Genomic DNA, 23,295 nt, shown 5'->3' with positions numbered 1-23,295 from the left:
AACATGCTGTGCTTCGTGAATCAACCATAATGAATTCACATTTGAGCCTCTACAAGCTTTCCAGGCAGGCCTAGGTTACACAGCTACTCAACGGTATGGACATTCCTAGTAGGCTTCACTCAGAATCTACAACCTTTGCAACGCAACATCAGTTTCTTTTCAGAACAGTCGTACCTCCTGAGAGCTGCCTCCCAGTATTGTCCAGCTGCAGGCATCCTCACAACTCCCCAAGCATCTCAGTTTCACAATGCAAGTCTATTCCCACCGACACATCACAAATGACGCTGTTCACCAAGGAATCCACAACCGTCCCAGGTAGCTCAGGTTCCAAAGACACAGCTGTACCTCCTGAGGGCTCCCACACCACAGTCCAGTTTGAGGCCTCCACACCCTCCCTGAGCAGCTCAATTTCAACACAGACATCTCAACCCACAGAGTCATTCCAAACGACTGTCTTCACTCTGGAACCCACAACCTTCTCTAGCAGCCCAATGTTGACAGAAACCACTGGGCCTCCTCAGATCACTCACACCACAGACCACACTGAGGCATCTACAGCCTCCCAGAGCAGCCCAATTCTGTCACAGGCGACTCACACTACTCCAGGCTCTCAAACAACAGTCTTACCTCAGGAATCTACAACCTTCCCAACCAGCACAATTTCCACAGAAACAGCTGTAACTCCTGAAAACCCCTACACCTCAGCTCTTCCTCCACAGTCTACAACCTCCCCACCTAGCCCAAGTTCTACACAAACAGCTCAAGCAACTGAGACATCTCCAAGAGTCTTCACTCAGGAATCTACTATCCTCACATTCCCCTCCATTTCAACAGACACAGCTGGACCCCCTGAGAGCTCCTACACCTCAGCTGTAAATGAGGCATCTACAGCCTCCTCAAGGACCCCAGTGTCAACACATGAAACTCAACCAACTGAATCACGGGAAACCATGTCCTCTCTGGAATCTACAACTTCCCAAAGGACCCCAATTTCCACACATCCAACTCCAGCAACAGAGCCCACCAACACAATATTTACTCAGAAGTCTGCCACCTTCCCTGGGAGCTCAGGTTCCACAGATACAGCTATTCCTCCTGACACCTCCTTCACTACAGGACAGACTGAGCTATACACAACCTCCAAGAACAGCTTGATTTCAACAATAGCAACTCAAACAACTGAGACATCTCAAACAACAGTCTTCACTCAGGAGTCTACAAACTTGCTAAGCAGTTCAATTTCCACAGAAACAGCTGAACCTCCTGAGGTCACCCACACCTCAGCCCTGACTGATGCACCTACAACATCCCTAACAAGTCCAATATTGACACAGTCAACTGAAGCTTTTGAGACCTCTCAAACAACAGTGTTCAGTCAGGAATCTACAACATCCCCAAACAACCTGATTTCAACCCATGCAACTCAAGCAACAGACTCTATAGAAACTGTATCTACTCAGAAGTCTACAACCTTCCCAAGCAGCTCAGTTTCCACAGGAACAATTGTTCCTCCTGAGAACTCCCAGACCACACACCCATCTGAGGCATCTACAATACCCCAAAGCAGCCTGATTCCAACACAAGCAACTCAAGCCACTGATTCCTTCCAAACAATCGTCCTCACTCAGGAAGCTACAACCTTTGCAACCAACTCAATAGCTTCAGAAACAGCTGTACCTCCTGAGAACACCCACTCCACACCGGAACCTGGGGAATCGACAACATCCCCAAACAGCCTGATTACAACACTTGGAACACAAGTCCCTGAGACTTCCAAAACAGTCTTCACTGAGGAATCGACACCCTTCCCAAGCACCTCATTTTCCACAGGAACAGCTGTACCTCCTGAGATCACTCACACCTCAGTCCTGACTGAACCTCTTACAACCTCCCCAAGAAGCCCCATTTCCACAGATTCATCTCAGCCACTTGATACCTTGCAAACAACCATCTTCACTCAAGAATCCACAACCTCTCCAAGCAGCTCAGTGTCCCCAGAAACAGCCCTACCTACTGAACTGTCCTACACCTCAGCTATGAATAAGGAATCGACGACATCCTTTAGTAGCCTGATTTCTACACATGCCACAGAAGGAACTGAGAAATCCCCAACAGTCTCCACTCAGGAACCTACAACCTTCCTAACCCCCTCAATTTCATCAGAAACAGCTGTACCTCCTGTGGGCTCCCACACCACAGTCCAACCTGAAGCATCTACAAGCTCCCTGAGTAGCTCATTTTCAACGCAAGCAACTGAGACGTCCCACAAAACAACCTTACCTCAGGAACCGACAACTTTCCAGAGCTCCTCAACTTTAAGAGAAAGTGCTGTACCTCCTGAGGGCTCCCACACCACAGTCCAAATTGAGGCCTCTACAACCTCCCCGAGCAGCTCAATTTCAACACAGACATCTCAACCCACAGAGTCATTCCAAACGACTGTCTTCACTCTGGAACCCACAACCTTCTCTAGCAGCTCAATGTTGACAGAAACCACTGGGCCTCCTCAGATCACTCACACCACAGTCCACACTGAGGCATCTACAGCCTCCCAGAGCAGCCCAATTCTGTCACAGGCAACTCACACTACTCCAGGCTCTCAAACAACAGTCTTCCCTCGGGAATCTACAACCTTCCCAACCAGCACAATTTCCACAGAAACAGCTGTAACTCCTGAAAACCCCTACACCTCAGCAATTCCAACGGAGTCTACAACCTCCCCACCTAGCCCAATTTCTACACAAACAGCTCAAGCAACTGAGACGTCCTCAAGAGTCTTCACTCAGGAATCTACTATCCTCACATCCCCCTCCATTTCAACAGACACAGCTGGACCCCCTGAGAGCTCCTACACCTCAGCTGTCAATGAGGCATCTACAGCCTCCTCAAGGATTCCAGGGTCAACACATGAAACTCAACCAGCTGAATCATGGAAAACAGTCTTCACTCTGGAACCTACAACTTCCCAAAGCAGCCCATTATCAACACATTCAGCTCAAGCAACAGAAACATCAAACACCATCTTTACTCAGAAGTCTGCAACCTTCCAAAGCAGCTCAAGTTCCACAGAAACCACTGTGCCTCCAGATGTCACCCAAACATCTGTCTCAACTGAGGAGGCATCTACAACATCTTCCAGGCCCTCGGTTTCAACACATGGAACACAACCCACCGACACTTCCCAAAACACAGTCTTCACTCAGGAGCCTACAACCCTCCCAAGAAGCCCAGTTTCCACAGAAACAGCTGCAGCCCCTGACAGCTCCCACACCACCATCCCAAATGAGGCAACTACAACCTCCTTGACCAGCTCAGTTTCAACACATGCAACTCGAGCAACTGAAACCTCCAAAGCAGAGTTCACTCAGGAGTCCACAACCTCTCCAAGCAGCTCTGCTTACACAGACACAGTTGTATCTGCTGTGACCCCCTCCACCTCTTTCCTGACTGAGGACCCAAAAATTTCCCAAAGCAGCCCAATTTCAACAGATGCAACTCGACATACTGAAGCATCACAAATAACAGTGTTCACCCAGGAATCCACATCCTTCCCAAGCAGCCTGATTTCAACCCATGCAACTCAAGCAACAGAAACCTCAAAAGCAACTTTTACTCAGGAGTCCACAGCCTCCCCAGGCAGCTCGGTGTTTACAGAAACAGCTGTCTCACCTGGGAGCTCCCGCACCACAGTTCCAACTGAGTCACCACCCTCAGCCTCCCAAAGCAGCCCAGTTGTGACAGAAGCCACTCAATCTCCTGAGTCTTCTCTAACAACAGTCATCACCGAGGAATCTACAACCTTCCCAGCCAGCTCAGTTTCATCAGAAACTGCTGTACCTCCTGAGGTCACCCACACTTCTTTCCTGACTGAGGCACCTGCTACTTCCCAGAGGAGCCCGATTTCAACCCATGCAACTCAAGCCATTGAGACCTCCAAAACTGTCTTCACTCAGGAATCTACAGACCCTCCCAGCAGCTCAGTTTTCCCAGAAACAGCTCTACCTCCCGACACATCCTTCACTTCAGCTCTGACTAAGGAATCAACAACATCCTCCAGTGCCCTGGTTTCTACACAAGCCACTCAAGGAACTGAGACATCCCCAACAGTCTACACTCAGGAATCTACCATCTTCACAACTCCGTCAAGGTCATCAGAAACTGGTGTGGCCCCTGAGAGCTCCCACACCACAGTCCAACCTGAGGCATCTACAACCTCCCCGAGCAGTTCAGTTTCAACACATGCAAGTCTACCCACCGACACATCACAAATGACCCTGTTCACCCAGGAATCCACAACCTTCCCAGGCAGCTCAGGTTCCAAAGAGACCGCTGTACCTCCTGAGGGCTCCCACAGCACAGTCCAGTTTGAGGCCTCCACAACCTCCCCGAGCAGCTCAATTTCAACACAGACATCTCAACCCACAGAGTCATTCCAAACGACTGTCTTCACTCTGGAACCCACAACCTTCTCTAGCAGCCCAATGTTGACAGAAACCACTGGACCTCCTCAGATCACTCACACCACAGTCCACACTGAGGCATCTACAGCCTCCCAGAGCAGCCCAATTCTGTCACAGGCAACTCACACTACTCCAGGCTCTCAAACAACAGTCTTCCCTCGGGAATCTACAACCTTCCCAACCAGCACAATTTCCACAGAAACAGCTGTAACTCCTGAAAACCCCTACACCTCAGCTCTTCCTCCGGAGTCTACCACCTCCCCACCTAGCCCAATTTCTACACAAACTGCTCAAGCAACTGAGACGTCCTCAAGAGTCTTCACTCAGGAATCTACTGTCCTCACATCCCCCTCCATTTCAACTGACACAGTTGGACCCCCTGAGAGCTCCTACACCTCAGCTGTCAATGAGGCATCTACAGCCTCCTCAAGGACCCCAGGGTCAACACATGAAACTCAACCAACTGAATCATGGGAAACCTTGTTCACTCTGGAATCTACAACTTCCCAAAGGACCCCAATTTCCACACATCCAACTCCAGCAACAGAGCCCACCAACACAATATTTACTCAGCAGTCTGCCACCTTCTCTGGGAGCTCAAGTCCACAGATACAGCTATTCCTCCTGACACCTCCTTCACTACAGGACAGACTGAGCCATACACAACCTCCAAGAGCAGCTTGATTTCAACAATAGCAACTCAAACAACTGAGACATCTCAAACAACAGTCTTCACTCAGGAGTCTACAAACTTGCTAAGCAGTTCAATTTCCACAGAAACAGCTGAACCTCCTGAGGTCACCCACACCTCAGCCCTGACAGATGCACCTACAACATCCCTAACAAGTCCAATATTGACACAGTCAACTGAAGCTTTTGAGACCTCTCCAACAACAGTGTTCAGTCAGGAATCTACAACATCCCCAAGCAACCTGATTTCAACCCATGCAATTCAGGCAACAGACTCTATGGAAACTGTATCTACTCAGAAGTCTACATCCTTCCTAAGCAGCTCAGTTTCCATAGATACAGTTGTCCCTCCTGAGAGTTCTCCCAGTACTGTCCAACCTGAGGCATCTACAACCTCCTGGAGCAGCTCAATTTCAGCACATACAACTCAACCCCCTGAAACATCCAAAACAGAATTCACTCAGGAATCTACAACCTTGCCAAGGAGCTCAATTTCCGCAGAAACCGTTGCACCTCCTGATGTCACCCACACTTCAGCCCTGACTGAGGCATCTACAACTTCCCTAAGCAGCCCAAGTTTGTCACCAACAACTCAAGCTCCTGAGACATCTCAAGCAACGGTCTTCACTCAGGATTCACAGGAATCCACAACCTTTCCAAGCAGCTCTATTTCCCCAGAAACAGTTGTATCTCCTGTGACCTCCCATACCTCTTCCCTGACCAAGGCACCTACAACTTCTCAAACACATGGATCTCAACTAACTGAGACCTCCAAAACTGTCTTCACTCAGGAATCCACAACCATCCCAAGCAGTCCAATGTTAACAGAACCAGCCATCCCTCCTGATACTTCATCCTCTAGTGCCCTGATGGGGTCTTCTACCACATCCACAAGCAGCTCAATTTCTACACAAACAACTCAAGCCCCTGGGACTTCCCAAACAGCCTTCATTCAAAAATCTACACCCCTCCCTAGCAGCTTGGTTTCTTCAGAAACTGCTGTGTCTTCTGAGATCACCCACATCACATCCCAATCTGAGGCCTCTACAACTTTCCCAGGCAGCTTGAGTTCCACACAAGATACTCAAGGAACCGAGACATCCCTAGTAGGCTTCACTCAGAAATCTACAACCTTTGCAACTAAATCAGTTTCTTCAGACACAGTCGTACCTCCTGAGAGTTCTCCCAGTACTGTCCAGCCTGAGGCATCTTCAACCTCCCCAAGCAGCTCAGTTACAACACAGACATCTCAACCCACAGAGTCATTCCCAACAACTGTCTTCACTCTGGAACCTACAACCTTCTCTAGCAGCCCAATGTTGACAGAAACCACTGGGCCTCCTCAGATCACTCACACCACAGTCCACACTGAGGCATCTACAGCCTCCCAGAGCAGCCCAATTCTGCCACAGGCAACTCACACTACTCCAGGCTCTCAAACAACAGTCTTCCCTCAGGAATCTACAACCTTCTCAACCAGCACAATTTCCACAGAAACAGCTGTAACTCCTGAAAACCCCTACACCTCAGCTCTTCCTCCAGAGTCTACAACCTCCCCACCTAGCCCAATTTCTACACAAACATCTCAAGCAACTGAGACATCCCCAAGAGTCTTCACTCAGGAATCTACTGTCCTCACATCCCCCTCCATTTCAACAGACACAGCTGGACCCCCTGAGAGCTCCTACACCTCAGCTGTAAATGGGGCATCTACAGCCTCCTCAAGGACCCCAGGGTCAACACATGAAACTCAACCAGCTGAATCATGGAAAACCGTGTCCACTCTGGAATCTACAACTTCCCAAAGGACCCCAATTTCAACACATCCAACTCCAGCATCAGAGCCCACCAACACAATATTTACTCAGAAGTCTTCGTCCTTCCCTGGGAGCTCAAGTTCCACAGATACAGCTATTCCTCCTGACACCTCACTCACTACAGGACAATCTGAGCCATACACAACTTCCCAGAGCAGCTTGATTTCAACAATAGCAACTCAAACAATTGAGACATCTCAAACAACAGTCTTCACTCAGGAGTCTACAATCTTGCCAAGCAGTTCACTTTCCACAGAAACAGCTGAACCTCCTGAGGTCACCCACACCTCAGCCCTGACTGATGCACCTACAACATCCCTAAGAAATCCAATATTGACACAGTCAACAGAAGCTTTTGAGACCTCTCAAACAACAGTGTTCAGTCAGGAATCTACAACATCCCCAAACAACCTGATTTCAACCCATGCAACTCAAGCAACAGACTCTATGGAAACTGTATCTACTCAGAAGTCTACAACCTTCCCAAGCAGCTCAGTTTCCACAGGAACAATTGTTCTTCCTGAGAACTCCCAGACCACACACCCATCTGAGGCATCTACAATACCCCAAAGCAGCCTGATTCCAACACAAGCAACTCAAGCCACTGATTCCTTCCAAACAATCGTCCTCACTCAGGAAGCTACAACCTTTGCAACCAACTCAATAGCTTCAGAAACAGCTGTACCTCCTGAGAGCTCCCACACCACAGTCCAACCTGAAGCATCTACAAGCTCCCTGAGTAGGTCATTTTCAACACAAGCAACTGAGACTTCCCACAAAACACCCTTAACTCAGGAATCGAAAACTTTCCAGAGCTCCTCAACTTTAAGAGAAAGTGCTGTACCGCCTGAGGGCTCCCACACTACAATCCAAATTGAGGCATCTACAACCTCCCCAAAGAGCTCAAGTTTAACACCTGGATCTCAACCCACAGAGTCATTCCAAACGACTGTCTTCACTCTGGAACCCACAACCTTCTCTAGCAGCCCAATGTTGACAGAAACCACTGGGCCTCCTCAGATCACTCACACCACAGTCCACACTGAGGCATCTACAGCCTCCCAGAGCAGCCCAATTCTGTCACAGGCAACTCACACTACTCCAGGCTCTCAAACAACAGTCTTCCCTCAGGAATCTACAACCTTCCCAACCATCACAATTTCCACAGAAACAGCTGTAACTCCTGAAAACCCCTACACCTCAGCTCTTCCTCCGCAGTCTACCACCTCCCCACCTAGCCCAATTTCTACACAAACAGCTCAAGCAACTGAGACGTCCTCAAGAGTCTTCACTCAGGAATCTACTGTCCTCACATCCCCTCCATTTCAACAGACACAGCTGGACCCCCTGAGAGCTCCTACACCTCAGCTGTAAATGAGGCATCTACAGCCTCCTCAAGGACCCCAGTGTCAACACATGAAACTCAACCAGCTGAATCATGGAAAACAGTCTTCACTCAGGAACCTACCACTTCCCAAAGGAGCCCAGTTTCAACACATTCAGTTGAAACAACAGAAACATCAAACACCATCTTACTCAGAAGTCTGCAACCTTCCAAAGCAGCTCAAGTTCCACAGACACACTGTGCCTCCAATGTACCAAACATCTGTCCTGACTGAGGAGGCATCTACAACATCTCCAGGGACTCGGTTTCAACACATGGAACACAACCCACTGACACTTCCAAAACACAGTCCACTCAGGAGCCTACAACCCTCCAAGAAGCCCAGTTTCCACAGAAATAGCTGCAGCCCCTGACAGCCCACACACCATTCCAGAGACAAGTACAACTCCTTGACAGCTCAGTGTAACACAGAAACTCAACCAACTGAATCATGGGAAACCTTGTCCACTCTGGAATCTACAACTTTCCAAAGTACCCCAATTTCCATACATCCAACTCCAGCAACAGAGCCCACCAACACAATATTTACTCAGAATTCTGCCACCTTCCCTTGGAGCTCAAGTTCCACAGATACAGCTATTCCTCCTGACACCTCACTCACTACAGGACAGACTGAGCCATACACAACCTCCAGAGCAGCTTGATTTCAACAATAGCAACTCAAAGAACTGAGACATCTCAAACAACAGTCTTCACTCAGGAGTCTACAAACTTGCCAAGCAGTTCACTTTCCACAGAAACAGCTGAACCTCCTGATGAAACCCACACCTCAGCGCTGACTGATGCAACTACAACATCCCTAACAGGTCCAATATTGACACAGTCAACTGAAGCTTTTGAGACCTCTCCAACAACCGTGTTCAGTCAGGAATCTACAACACCCCCAAACAACCTGATTTCAACCCATGCAACTCAAGCAACAGACTCTATGGAAACTGTATCTACTCAGAAGTCTACAACCTTCCCAAGCAGCTCAGTTTCCACAGGAACAATTGTTCCTCCTGAGAACTCCCAATCCACACACCCATCTGAGGCATCTACAATACCCCAAAGCAGCCTGATTCCAACACAAGCAACTCAAGCCACTGATTCCTTCCAAACAATCGTCTTCACTCAGGAAGCTACAACCTTTGCAACCAACTCAATAGCTTCAGAAACAGCTGTACCTCCCGAGAACACCCACTCCACACCGGAACCTGGGGAATCGACAACATCCCCAAACAGCCTGATTACAACACTTGGAACACAAGTCCCTGAGACTTCCAAAACAGTCTTCACTGAGGAATCTACACCCTTCCCAAGCACCTCATTTTCCACAGGAACAGCTGTACCTCCTGAGATCACTCACACCTCAGTCCTGACTGAACCTCTTACAACCTCCCCAAGAAGCCCCATTTCCACAGATTCATCTCAGCCACCTGATACCTTGCAAACAACCATCTTCACTCAAGAGTCTACACTCTCTCCAAGCAGCTCAGTTTCCCCAGAAACAGCCCTACCTACTGAACTGTCCTACACTTCAGCTCTGAATAAGGAATCGACAACATCCTTAGTAGCCTGATTTCTACACATGCCACAGAAGGAACTGAGAAATCCCCAACAGTCTCCACTCAGGAACCTACAATCTTCATAACCCCCTCAATTTCATCAGAAACAGATGTACCTCCTGAGGGCTCCCACACCACAGTCCATCCTGAAGCATCTACAAGCTCCCTGAGTAGCTCATTTTCAACACAAGCAACTGAGACTTCCACAAAACAGCCTTACCTCAGGAACCGACAACTTTCCAGAGCTCCTCAACTTTAAGAGAAAGTGCTGTACCTCCTGAGAGCTCCCACACTACAATCCAAATTGAGGCATCTACAACCTCCCCAAAGAGCTCAAGTTTAACACCTGGATCTCAACCCACAGAGTCATTCCAAACGACTGTCTTCACTCTGGAACCCACAACCTTCTCTAGCAGCCCAATGTTGACAGAAACCACTGGGCCTCCTCAGATCACTCACACCACAGTCCACACTGAGGCATCTACAGCCTCCCAGAGCAGCCCAGTTCTGTCACAGGCAACTCACACTACTCCAGGCTCTCAAACAACAGTCTTCCCTCGGGAATCTACAACCTTCCCAACCAGCACAATTTCCACAGAAACAGCTGTAACTCCTGAAAACCCCTACACCTCAGCAATTCCAACGGAGTCTACAACCTCCCCACCTAGCCCAATTTCTACACAAACAGCTCAAGCAACTGAGACATCCCCAAGAGTCTTCACTCAGGAATCTACTATCCTCACATCCCCCTCCATTTCAACAGAAACAGCTGGACCCCCTGAGAGCTCCTACACCTCATCTGTAAATGAGGCGTCTACAGCCTCCTCAAGGACCCCAGTTTCAACATATGAAACTCAACCAACTGCATCATGGAAAACCGTGTCCACTCTGGAATCTACAACTTCCCAAAGCAGCCCAATTTCAACACATCCAACTCCAGCAACTGAACCCTTCAACCCAATATTTACTCAGATGTCTACAACCTTCCCAAACAGCTCAGTTTCCACAGAAACTGCTGTCCTTCCTGACACCTCATCTACTACAAGACAGAATGAGGCATACCCAACGTCCCCAATCAGCTTGATTTCAACACATGCAACTCAAGCATCTGAGACATCCCAAAAAACAATCATCTCTCAGGAATCTACCACATTTCCAGGCAGCTCAACTTCCAAAGAAACTCCTCTACCTCCTGAGAGTTCCTATGTCACAGTCCAAACTGAGGCATCTACAACCTTCCCAAGCAGCTCAGCTTTGACACATGCAGCTCAATCAGCAGAAACCTCCAAAACAGTCTTCACTCAGGAGTCTACATCCTTGTCAAGCCCCTCAATTTCCACAGAAACAGTTGTATCTCCTGTTACCTCTCACACCTCTTCCCTGACTGAGGCAACTACAACTTCCCCAAGCAGTCTGATTTCCACACATGCAACTCAAACCACCAAAACATCTCAAATAACAGTCTTCACCCAGGAATCTACAGCTTCCACAACCAGCTCATTTTCTGCAGAAACATCTCTAACTCCTGAGAGCTTCTACACCTCAACTCTGACTGAAGATTCTACACCTTTCCCAAGTAGCCTGAATTCTACACCAACAGCTCAAGCAACTGAGACATCCCCAAAAGTCTTTACTCAGGAATCTACTATCTCCAGATCCCCTTCCAGTTCAACAGAAACAGGTGTACCTCCTGAGATCTCACACACCTCAGCACAGGCGGAGGCATCTACAACATCGTCAGTGGCTTCCTCTTCTACACATGGAACTCAATCCACTGACACTTCCCAAAACACAGTCTTTACTCAGGAGCCTACAACCCTCCCAAGAAACTCAGTTTCCACAAAAACAGGTGTACCTCCTGACAGCTCCCATACCACCATCCCAACTGAGGCATCTTCAACCTCCTTGACCAGCTCAATTTCAACACATGCAACTCAAGCAACTGATACAACATTGCCAAGAGGATCAATTTCCACAGAAAGTGCTGTAGCTCCTGAGAGCTCCCCCACCACACACCATCATCAGGGATCTACAACATCCCCAAGCAGTCCAATTACAGCTCATGTAACTCATCCCACTGACTCACAAACAACAGTCTTCACTCTGGAATCTACACCCTTTGCAACCAGCTCTATTTCCACAGAAACCTCTGTACCTCCTGAGGTCTCGCACACCTCAGCCCTGACGGAGGCATCTACATCATCATCAAGCAGCCGATTTCCACACAAGCAACTCAACCAACTGAAACCTCCAAAACAGCCATCACCCAGGAATCTACAACCTTCCCCAGCAGCTCGGTGTCCCTAGAAACAGTTGTTCCTCCTGACTCCTCACTCTCCACAGCCCTGACTGAGGCATCTACAACCTCTCCAAGGAGCCCAGTTTTGAAACCTGTAACTCAAGCAACTGAGACCTCCCAAACAACAGTCTTCACTGAGGAATCTACAGGCTTCCTGAGCAGCTCGGTTTCCACAGGAACAGCTGTATCTCCTGATATCACCCACACTTCAGCCCTGACTGAGTCTTTTACAAACTCCCCAAGAAGCCCAATTTCCACAGATTCATCTCAACCATCTCATACCTTGCAAACAACTGTCTTCACTCAGGAATCTACAACCTCTCCAAGTAGCTCAGTTTCCCAAGAAACAGCCCTTCCTCCTGAGACATTCTTCACCTCAGCCCTGACTGAAGCATCTACACCCTCCCCAAGCCACCCAATTTCAACAGATGGAGCTCAGACCACTGAGACCTCCCCAATGACAACCTTCACTCAGGAGTCTACAACCTTCCCAGGCAGCTCAATATCCTCAGGAAGAACAGTAGCTTCTGAGACCTCCCACAGCACAGTCCAAACACATGCAGCTACAACCTCCCCATCCAGCCTATTTCCAACTCAAGTAACTCAAGCAACCGAGACCTCCCAAACAGTCTTCACTCAGGAATCCACCACCTTCCCAAGCAGTGGGATTTCAACGTCCATGAGCCATCCCACTAAGAGCCCTCAATCTACCATCATTACTGGTGAATCAACATTCCCCGGTTCACCACCCTCAGATCGGTCCCCAACTACTTTAACACCCCACAGTTCAAGGTCACCACTGCCACCAGCATCATCTCACACCTCCCCAGCCGCAGTCTCGCCCTCCTCTCCACCCATCTTCTCCAGCAGCCCCAGTTCAGCCAGCTCCCCAACCTCACCTGATGGCCCTGAAACCGCAGCTCATGTGACCTCTTCTTTGACTTCTTCAGTTCCCGTTTCTCATCCTCGCCAGTCCCCGACTCCTCTTCATCCCAGACAAGGCCTCCTGGGTCTTCCCCTTCCCCCTCCCCCTCCCCTCGCCCCCCTCACAGCACCTTCCCTGTGTTCAGCAGCAGCTCCACCGCCCGGCCCCCTTTCACCAGCCTACATCCTACTTCCATGAGGACTCAATACATCTCTTTGCCACCAAGTAAGTTTCTCATAATTGACTCTGTTTCTCTTCTAGGTCTCAGCTCTTAACCACCTTTTTCTATGTGGGATCGTAGTGCACGTTTCCTGGCATTTACGTCTATCAGTGTATATTTCTCAGCTTGCTATGTGTTGTCTGTCTTTGGCGTGGGGTTGGGGGTACTGGAACAGCGTCTCACTGTGCATCTCAGGCTAGGTTCAGTCTTGTGATCCATCTGCCTCACCCTCTTGAGTGTTGTGATTACAAGTACAGGTCATCACGCCCAGGGTGCTGTTGGTCCTTTTGATTCACAGGGCTCCTTTCCTCTTTTTTTCTCTTGTGTTTCTTGTATTCTTAAACCCATTTCTGCCTCATCCTTTCTCCTCTGGTCCCTGGAGTAAGGTGGAATAAAAGGTTCTTGAGTGTTGTGCCATCAGCCGGTCCCTTGTCAATCAAGTTCAGGGCTCTGCTGACACCTGGGTTGAGTCAGTGTGTTTGTCCCCGGAGCTTTCTCAATGATCTTTTTAAATTCTCTCACTTCCCAGAGGACTGCAAGAATGGGAAGTGGAATGGCCGAGCGTGTGAATGCAAACCGGGCTACACCGGCCAGCTCTGCGACTCCATCCTGTACTCCTTCCCAGTAGGTAATGACCCTCTGAGACCTGCAGCCCTCCCTGGGCCCCTGGACACTTAAGGTGAGGTGGCCATATTGGAATGGTTAACCAACCATTCCCAAGGCTTCACTGCAGGGAGAGAAGGTGATGTTATTCTTGTTCTGGTCCTCCTGCCTCTAACTTCAGGGCCACCTTCTCTGGCTCTCCTCCCCCTCTGGTCAGGAGTTTCTATGCCAACCCTTTGGGAAGCCTCCCACCTAACTCCCTGGGTCTCCATCTGGCCATTAGCTCTCTGTGATATCAAGAGACAGGGGCTGGGGAGACAGTTCCATCAGTAAAGTACTCACGGTGCATGTGTGGAGGCCTGAGTTTGGATCCCCAGAACGCATGTAAAACTGCATAGTGCTGCACACCTGTAACCTCATCCCTGGGGAGGAGACATGCAGATCCCTGGGGCACACTGACCAGCTAGTGTAGCCAGATTAGTGAGCTCCACATCCAGTGAGAGACCCTGTCTCGAACGCTAAGGTGGAGAGAGAGAAGAAGATATGCAACATGGATGTCTGAACTCCATACATGTGCACGTCCACACAAACCTGAACATGTATGAACACACACACACACACACACAAACACACACACACACACACACACGTCTCATCCGTCCTCAGCTATCCTCTTTTCTACTTATTTCTTTCCCCTCCATGACACCAACAGGCAGAAAAATTTACCTACCCCAGAGACACTCCCACAGGTCCGAGGGTGGCTGTCTCACGCACGGTGTTCCCCGGTCCCACAGAACTCCCGGATGTTATCAACGCCACAGTGACCGTGATAGTAAAAGTGATTCATCGGAACTTCACAGCTGACCTGAGGAACAAATCCTCCCAGGCCTACAAGGACTTCAGAAATCTCTTCCTGAGCCAGGTGGGAGCAGGTGACACCCAGTCAAGCAAGGGCTACAGACGCCTGTCACCGTTCCTGTCTTAGGAGTTCTGAGGAAGAACCTCTCAGAGCATCCACCCGTGAGCCCTACCCACTCAGACCCCATCCAGGGAGCTCCACCGCCCATTTCCTTTCTCCTTCCTACAGGCTCCACCCACACCAGCCTGGAGCTGTCCAAAGATGGGCCATACTCCAGCTCTGTATGATCTCTGATTTTTTTTTCCAGATGGATAAAGTTTACGGTGGCGATGACCTTCCCGAGTACAGAGATGTGACCATTAGAGGATTGTAGTGAGTGTGTGGGGGGTGGGGTACCCCTTTCTCTCCCGGCTGCTTCCTCCTGCCCTGAGGTTAGGCTATCCACATCTGTCTGGGACAGGGAACTCCAGCCCTGAAGCAACACCCAAGAGTCCTGACTCATTCATTGTTTATCACAGTTATCCATTCATAATTTTTTCATTCACTCATTCATAAAACTTGCCGTGCACTCATACATTTATCGTTGATCCATTTCTTCATCATCACGGTTACTCATTCACTCACCATTTGTCCATTCACTCATTCATTCCCCACTTGCTCATTCATTTGTTCATTATGGTTATTCATTTGTTCATGTCAGTTCTATCATCACTGTTCATTTGCTGATGACAGTTACTCATTCAGCATATGTCCATTCATAATTTGCTCTTTCATTTGTTCATCATGTTTGTTTACTGTTTATGCTTATTCATTTTCATCCTTTATCATGTTTACTCCTTCGCCATTAGTTCATTTATTCACCTACTCATTCACTTTTATATTCACTCATTTTTTTCATTCAGCAAATTTTTATTAGAGGGCAACCCTAGCTGAGTGCCACCCAATTGTAATACTAGTGCTTGGAAGCTTAAGACAGAAAGATCAGAAGTTCAAGGCCAGCCTGGGCTACACAGTGAGTTCTAGGCTAACCTAGGCTGTGGAAAGAAACCCCACTTCAACAAAACAAGAAATTCAAAACAAACAAATTGTGTTAGATGCTTGGGCCACAGTAGCCCTGGAGCACAGAATGGCAGGGCACAGGGGCCACCAAGACCGCAGTGTGCATGCTGGTGAGCTGTGATAAGGAACTGCAGTGTGTCAAGAGGAAGACCCCGGAGGCAAGTGTGGTCATCTGGAGAGAACTCTTCCTGGGCGATGTTTTAAGGAGGAGGGTTCATATCGAAGTAGGGAAGGGTGAGGGGAAGAGTTACAGGGGGGAAACACTGAGGGGGAGCCCAGAGTGGTGGTGGGGTGAGGAGTGAGTTCTAGAAACTCGGAAGTGCACTCCATAGTGGCAGCAGAGGTTGAGAAATGACTCGTGCCAATCAATGAGACTGTCCGTATCAGCTGCTGGCCCGCAAGGGATGGGATCTGACTTGCAGGGCAGATCGCTGCGTCTGGCTGCGGGGTAGAGAGAGGTGGGCGGAAGTCTGCATTGGAGGCGATGGTGTTCGACTAGAGAGGGAGTGTGCCAGAGAAAGGGTCCCGTGGGAACGGTCTTGAGAGATAAGATCTCCCCATCAGCCCATGAGGATCTGTGAGGAGAAAGAAGAGACTTCTGAGCTGCTGAGGCCGTGGGGTGCCTGTGCTGGGGCGAGGAATACAAAGAGGAGGAGGAGGAGGAGGAGGAGGGGTGTGGCTTCTGGCAGTGACAGTGGCAGATGACTTCCTCTGTCTCAGAATCACTCCCTCAGCAGCATCACTGGCCACTTAGGGCGTCAAGGGTAGGGTCCCAATTTTCAATAGAAACTCATTATCTCTTCTCATCTCCTCTTTCATTGCCCTCTTCCTCCTCCCTCTCTTCCTCTTCTCCTCCGCTCTCATCTCCCTCCTCTTCTTCTCCTTCTCCTCCCCCTCCCAGCACTGAGACCATAGTCCTCAGCCACCACAATCACCCGCTTTTAGCTTCTCGAGGCGCCGCCATCTTTCTTGCCTCCATGTTCCATCCCCAGCGACACATCTTCACCCAAGAGTCTCTCTGTTTAATTTTTATTACCTTATTGTGTGTGTGTGTGTGTGTGTGTGTGTGTGTGTGTGTGTGGTGTGTGCAACACATGTGTGCTTGAGCCACTGTGTACACGCGGAGGGATGGAGGTCACCGGATAACTGGCTGGAGTTGTAGCTCTCCTACCATGTGGACCCCGGAACTGATCTCAGGCCTTTACCCACAGAGCCATCGTGACGACCCAAGCCTCTGTTTTTAGAGATAAATTTCATCCTTTAACTTTTGTGACAAACACTGAGATTTACCCATCTTGAGTTGTCTTACTCAACTGACTCCTTGGAATCTGTAAGCTGCCCCAGGGTGGGGGTCCTCATTTTTTTCTTTCCTCCCTTCCTTCCTTCCTTTTCTTTCCTTCCTTCCTTCCTTTTCTTTCCTTCCTTCCTCTCTTCATCCTCTCCTCCCTCCACCCTTTTCCTTCTTTTGGATTTTTGGAACAAGGGTCTCACTCACTACATAGCCCAGGTTGGCCTTGAATGTTTGATTCTCCTGCCTCAGCCTTCCAAACGCCGGCACTCCAGGTGTGCGCCATCACACCCTGCAGGGATCCTCCTCTTTCCGACCCAGGCGTCACATGGTTGCCTTGCCTCTCCATCTCCCATCTCGCTGCTTCCGTCTCCCTTGCTGGGTGTGGGTGACATGGAGGAAATGTTGACGTCTCTCCCGTTCGCAGCAATGGCAGCATCGTGGTGGAAAGCGACGTCGTTCTAGTGGCCAACTACACCCCGGAGTATCAGGCGCTGTTCAGAAACCTCACGAGGATCGTGAAGGACAAGATCATCAATGAGACCAGAGCAATCGAAACTGACCCTTTCCTGTGCCAACGTAAGTCCTTCTGAAACCCCGTGGCATTGGTGGGAAGGAAGCCCGGGTGTAGATGGCTTATTTTTAACTCTTTGGGGGTCTGCCGCCCAGCTCCCAAAAAAAAAATACCCAGAGACTTATTCTTACTTGTGAATGCCCAGCCTTAGCTTGGCTTGTTTCCAGCCAGCTTTTCTAACTTAAATTATTCTATTTCTCTTTAGCTATGTTTTGCTTCTGGGCTTTTTACCTTCCTTTATTCTATACATCTTTCTTTCCTTCTTTCTCCCAGTGGCTGGCTGGGTGGCTGGCCCCTGGTGTCCTCCTCTCCTCCTTTTCTTGCTTTTCCTTTCTCTCGAGCCTAGATTTCTCCTCTTATTTATTCTCTCTGCCTGGCAGCCCTGCCTATCCTTTCTTCTGCCTATCTATTGGCCATTCAGCCCTTTATTAGACCAATCAGGTGTTTTAGGCAGGCAAAGTAACACAGCTTCACAGAGTTAAACAAATGCAACATAAAGTAATGCAACACATCTTTGCATCATTAAATAAGTGCTCCATAGCATAAATGAATGTAACACATCTTAAACTAATATTCCACCACACCTGGGTCTCTACTTCCTCTTCTCTCTCTCTTCTTCTCATTTGGAACACCAGAGCCCCCACCATAGGGATCTAGAAACCAGCCCTGTGTGGTAGCTCACACTTGCAATCTCAGCACTAAGGAAGCTAAGGCAGGAGGATTGTCATGAGTTCAGAGTTAGTCTGGGCTCCACAGTGCATTCCAGGCTTTTCAGCAAAAGTCAGGGGAGGCTGGAGAGACTGTTCCACAGTTGAGAGCACTGGCTGCTCTTGCAGAGGACCTGAGTTCAGTTCCCAGCACCCATGCCTGTAACTCCAGCTCCAGAAGATCCAGTACCCTCTTCTGGTCTCCACAGCCATCCCCCTCACACATATGAACACACACACACACACACACACACACACACACACACACACACACGAGGGATAAGTGAAAATAAAATAAATCTTAAGGGATTAGGGATTTAGCTCAGTGATAGAGTGCTTGCCTAGCAAGTGCAAGGCCCTGGGTTTGGTCTTCAGCTCTGGAAAAAAAACAAAACAAAAACTCCAACAAAACAAAACAAAACCCAAGGTAACTGGCACATACAACCTTTTGCGAGGCAGTGGTGGCACACGCCTTTAATCCCAGCACTCAGAAGGCAAAGGATGTGGATCTCTGTGAGTTCGAAGCCAATTGGTCTACAAATTCAGTTCCAGGACAGCCAGGACTGTTACACAGAGAAACCCTGTCTCAGAAAACAACAAACAAAAATAATAGATAAATAAATAAATACAGAAATAAATCTTTAAAAAAAAAAAAAAAAACACAGAACAAAGCAAAGCCATCCCCCAGTGCCTCCCCTGACTCCATCCTGCTCCCTGGCACCCTGTTCAGTCCCAGGCTGAAGTTGTCACCCCCCATGTCCCCACGCGAACCTGCTCACAGGTACGGCTGCACATCTGGAGCTCTAACACTGGCTCCCTCAGAAGGGGAGGTGGAAGGAGGTGGGGAGGGAGGAAGAGGAGGAAACAGATGAAGGAAGGGGAAGGAGGGGAAAAAGAAGAGGGGGGGAAGGAGGAAGAGGGGAGTTGGGGGAGAGAGGACAAAAATGAGGAAGAGGAGGAGGAAGAGGGGGGAAGAGCAGGGGTGGAAAAGTGAGAATCAAGTGGAGGAGGGAGAGGAGGAAGAGGAGAGGGGGAAGAGGAAGGAGAAAGGGGAGGAGCCTGGTGGGAGAAAGGGGAGGAGCCTGCGGTAGAAGGGGAGGAGCCTGGGCGGTAGAAGGGGAGGAGCCTGGGCGGGAGAAGGGGAGGAGCCTGGGCGGGGGGGAGGAGCCTGGGCGGGAGAAAGGGGAGGCCTGACTGTTGACAGAGAGGCCGAAAGCAGCCTTTATGGTTTTCATTTTGTTTTTGTCCCCTTTGTCGCGGGCAGGCAGCAAACTGTGCTACAATGGTAACTTCACCACTGTGGACATGGAGGCTCTGAGGCTCAGTTTCAACCCTGCCGGTGAGCATTCCCGTGCAGCCCCGGGCAGGGCCGTGGATGGCAAACAGGGATCCAGAGAGCGTCCCAGCGGTGCTGACTCCTGCTGCCCTTCCTCACCCTACAGAGCTTTGCACCCGGGAGGCTGCCGAGGACTTCAGACAGTACTTCTACCCGGAGGTCCTGGAGGGAAGGCTGACCTGCGTGAATAACTGCACTCAGGGCACAAAGTCGCAGCTCAACTGCAACCTGGGCCGGTGCCAGCTGCTGCGCTCGGGACCCCACTGCGTGTGAGCGCCTACCTCCTCCTCCCCGCACCGCCTCCCGACGGGAGGGCGCCCCCGCCCACGGTCCCCCACAGGGGTGGAATCACCATGCCCTGTGGGTCACATACCTGTTCTGTGCCCACCCCACCCCAGTGTCTCATGCTGCTTGCTCCTGAGTGGCTAGGTGGGTGGATGGCGTGGGAAAATAACACAGCCACTGTATCTGAGTGGAGATGCTTGCAAGGCATCTCCGCGTCTTCCACATCCCTCTCCCCTCTGCCGCCATGAGAGTGATGGGTGGCCGCGTGGTCTAGATCTGGGCATTCTACAGTTCAGCCAGGGCTTTTCTGAGAAGGCTCAAGTTATTGGCCTCATCTTCCTCTATTTCTTCCATCTATTCATTCCTTCCTTCTCCCTTCTTTTCCTCATGGTCTCTTCTTTATTCCCTCCCCTCCCTTCCCCTGCCTCCCCTCTGCCCTCCCCTGCCCTCCCCTCCCCTCCCTTCTTTTTTTACTTTATTCTGGAAATTTCTATGTATTACATAGGTTTTTTTTTTTTTTTTACTTTATTCTATTTCCTTCCTCCTTTCCTCCCTCTCCCCTCCCTTTTCTTCATTTTTTTTTTTTCAAACTGGATCTCTGTAGCCCAGGTTGGGCTGGAACTCACTGTGTAGCCCAGGCTGGCCTCCATCTTGAACCAGTCTTCCTCTCACAACCTGACCTGACCTATCATCTCTTACAACGACATTTCAGCCGTGAAAGCTTAAAGCTGCGACCTGGACTTGCTGGTTTCCAAGATCATAAATTAATGTACAAAATAGGAAACACGATAAGAAGCCCATGCAAGTGCCCGCTGCTTTCAGATTAGATGGGCAAGCAAGGACGAGACACTCGGGTCCCTGGAGTCCCTCTGAGATCTGGTCATCCTGAGTTTCCCCTCTCCCACACCTTACAGAGTCAGGGACCCTGGCTCCCCCAAACACACACACACACACACACACACACACACACACACACACACACACCTTTAGTAGAGGTCCCTGGGTTTGGGGTAATTTCCCTTCGGGAGACCCGATTTCAGGGACCTAGCCTGAGCCTGTGTGTGTGTATGTGTGTATCTCCAGGTGCCCGAACACAGACACCCACTGGTACTGGGGGGAGACTTGCCAGTCTAGAACCAGCAAGAGACTCGTGTATGGACTTGTGGGCACCGTGCTGGCAGTCCTGCTGGTCCTTGTGGTTGTCTTGGCTGTCTTCCTTGGCCGGTCTCAGAAAGAACTGCGCAGGTGAGCTTGTGAGCCCAGCAACCACAGTCACCCATTTGGGGGGTGAGGACACTCCACCCAGAGATGGCTGGCTTAATGTTCTACAATTCCCTCGTTTCCAGTCTGGCAGTGAAGAAGTCACTGAGGTCAAACAAGGTGTCTGTCTAACCCCACCCATCCCTTAGCATCACTAAGGGTGACTTTTTTATCTGATAGGCAGGGGAGTCTCCTTTGAGTGAGAAATGGAAACAGAAACTTAAGCACTGAAATTAGATTATACAAAACAATTATATTTTATTATCTAGGCTGTCTTAGAGAATAACAAGGAAGCTGGGACTGAGCCAGATGGGGTGAGATGCACGGTCTAAGAATTGCCAAGAAACAGTCGCTAGAACATCTGGGCCAGAAGTGGGCAGGAGGGGCTGTTGCAATGCCCCCATTTCATAGCCGAGGAGACTGAGGCCCACTAGGGAACTGAGAGACGTTTGGAGATGCAGAGGCCAGGGGTACTAGCCGTCACTGCTCACGGCCGTTACTTGGAAGGACAGAGATGTGGCCGTCCCTGCTCAGGGTCAGGGTCTGCTGGGCTCCCACCTACTCCTCTCACACGCAGCTGCTCACTCATGACTACTGTTTGCAGGTCAAAATATGACCCCTCACAAGCATGGCAGAGAGACGCTGTCCCTGGAACCTTCCGGAGCACAGGCGTCTGGGAAGGTAACTGTTCTGGGGGAAGGTGGAGGTGGGAAAAGGTTCCGTGGCTATGAGGGTGTGGCGTGAGTCCTTGCTGTGGCCTGATGGCGGCTCACGTTACATCTGGCCCTGCGTTTCAGTGCATCAACCCCTTGCTCGACTGCGGTTCCTCGTCCCCTTCTCCTTCCCCACCATCCAGGCCTCTCACTGACCCCCAGATTTCTTCCTTTTTTTTTTTTTTCTGTTTGTTTTTGTTTTTCGAGACAGGGTTTCTGTGTAGTTTTGTGCCTGTCCTGGATCTCGCTTTGTAGACCAGGCTGGCCTTGAACTCAGAGAGATCCACCTGGCTCTGCCTCCTGAGTGCTGGGATTAAAGGCGTGCGCCACCACCGCCCAGCCAGTCTTTTATATATATATATATATATATATATATATATATATATATATATATATATATAATACATTTATTTAGTGGGCACGCATTTGTAATCGTATGTGGGCAGAGGTCAGAAGACAACTTTCAGGAGTCAGTTCTTTCCTTCCATCATGTGGGTCCCTGGATGGGACTCTGGTCGCCTTCCACCTCTCACTAACTTGATCTCTGGTCCTTCTTCAGCTTCTTCCCCACTGAATCCCCAGGGCCCCCACTGAGCATGCCCCCCCATGTTTCTGTATACATCACACCACTCTCTGGAAGCTCCGTTCCCCCCACCTATACCAGCCCCAAACCTACTGTTTCTATAACCTATTAGTGACCCCCTCCCTCTCCAGGGATCCCCACTCCACCCGCCACTTTGTCCTTAATCTCCCCTGATTCCTGAGCAACACAGGGGCCCCTGGTGCTGTGTCTGCCCGAGTCTCCCTCTGTTCATTCCATGCCATGAAACTTCTTCAATCAGCATGGCTGCCTCTGCCCAGGTCCTCCCCTGAGCAGGCTTAGACTTTCCACCTTCTGTGTGTGTGTGTGTGTTGTGTGTGTGTGTGTGTGTGCGCGTGTGCCTGTATGCACATGTACACACTCGTGCACACGCTCACGTGCACGTGTATGCAGAGGTCAGTCTCAGGTGTTGTTCCTTTGAAGCTATACAAGTTGTTTTGGGGGACAAGGTCTCCCTCACAGGAACCTGGGGCTCACGGATTGGGTGAGGCTGGCTGGCCAGAGAGTCACGGGGATCCCCCAGTGGCTTCCCCAGTGCTGGGGTCATAAGTGTGTATCACCATGCTCAGTTTTTCATGTGGATGCTGGGGATCAAACTCAGGTCCTAAGCATTTATGAGGCAAACATTTTACCAACTGAGTCAACTC

At 49.8% G+C, this 23,295-nt stretch overlaps 1 protein-coding gene across 1 annotated transcript; it reads left to right on the top strand.

Moving 5' to 3' along the window:
* The first annotated feature begins 4,930 nt into the window (after positions 1–4,930).
* On the top strand, positions 4,931–22,202 carry LOC119086546 (mucin-12-like). The gene is made up of 12 exons (XM_037198522.1): positions 4,931–7,807; positions 8,186–8,337; positions 13,271–13,368; positions 13,893–13,991; positions 14,761–14,888; positions 15,133–15,197; positions 17,600–17,751; positions 19,718–19,792; positions 19,896–20,058; positions 21,158–21,319; positions 21,939–22,015; positions 22,132–22,202. Exons 1-12 carry the CDS (start codon positions 4,931–4,933, stop codon positions 22,200–22,202), a joined length of 4,119 nt encoding a protein of 1,372 aa, XP_037054417.1.
* The last annotated feature ends 1,093 nt before the right edge of the window (positions 22,203–23,295 follow it).

The sequence above is a fragment of the Peromyscus leucopus genome, chromosome 23 (assembly GCF_004664715.2).
Source record: "Peromyscus leucopus breed LL Stock chromosome 23, UCI_PerLeu_2.1, whole genome shotgun sequence".
Classification (NCBI taxonomy): domain Eukaryota; kingdom Metazoa; phylum Chordata; class Mammalia; order Rodentia; family Cricetidae; genus Peromyscus; species Peromyscus leucopus.
This window is presented reverse-complemented; position numbering and strand designations above follow the sequence as displayed.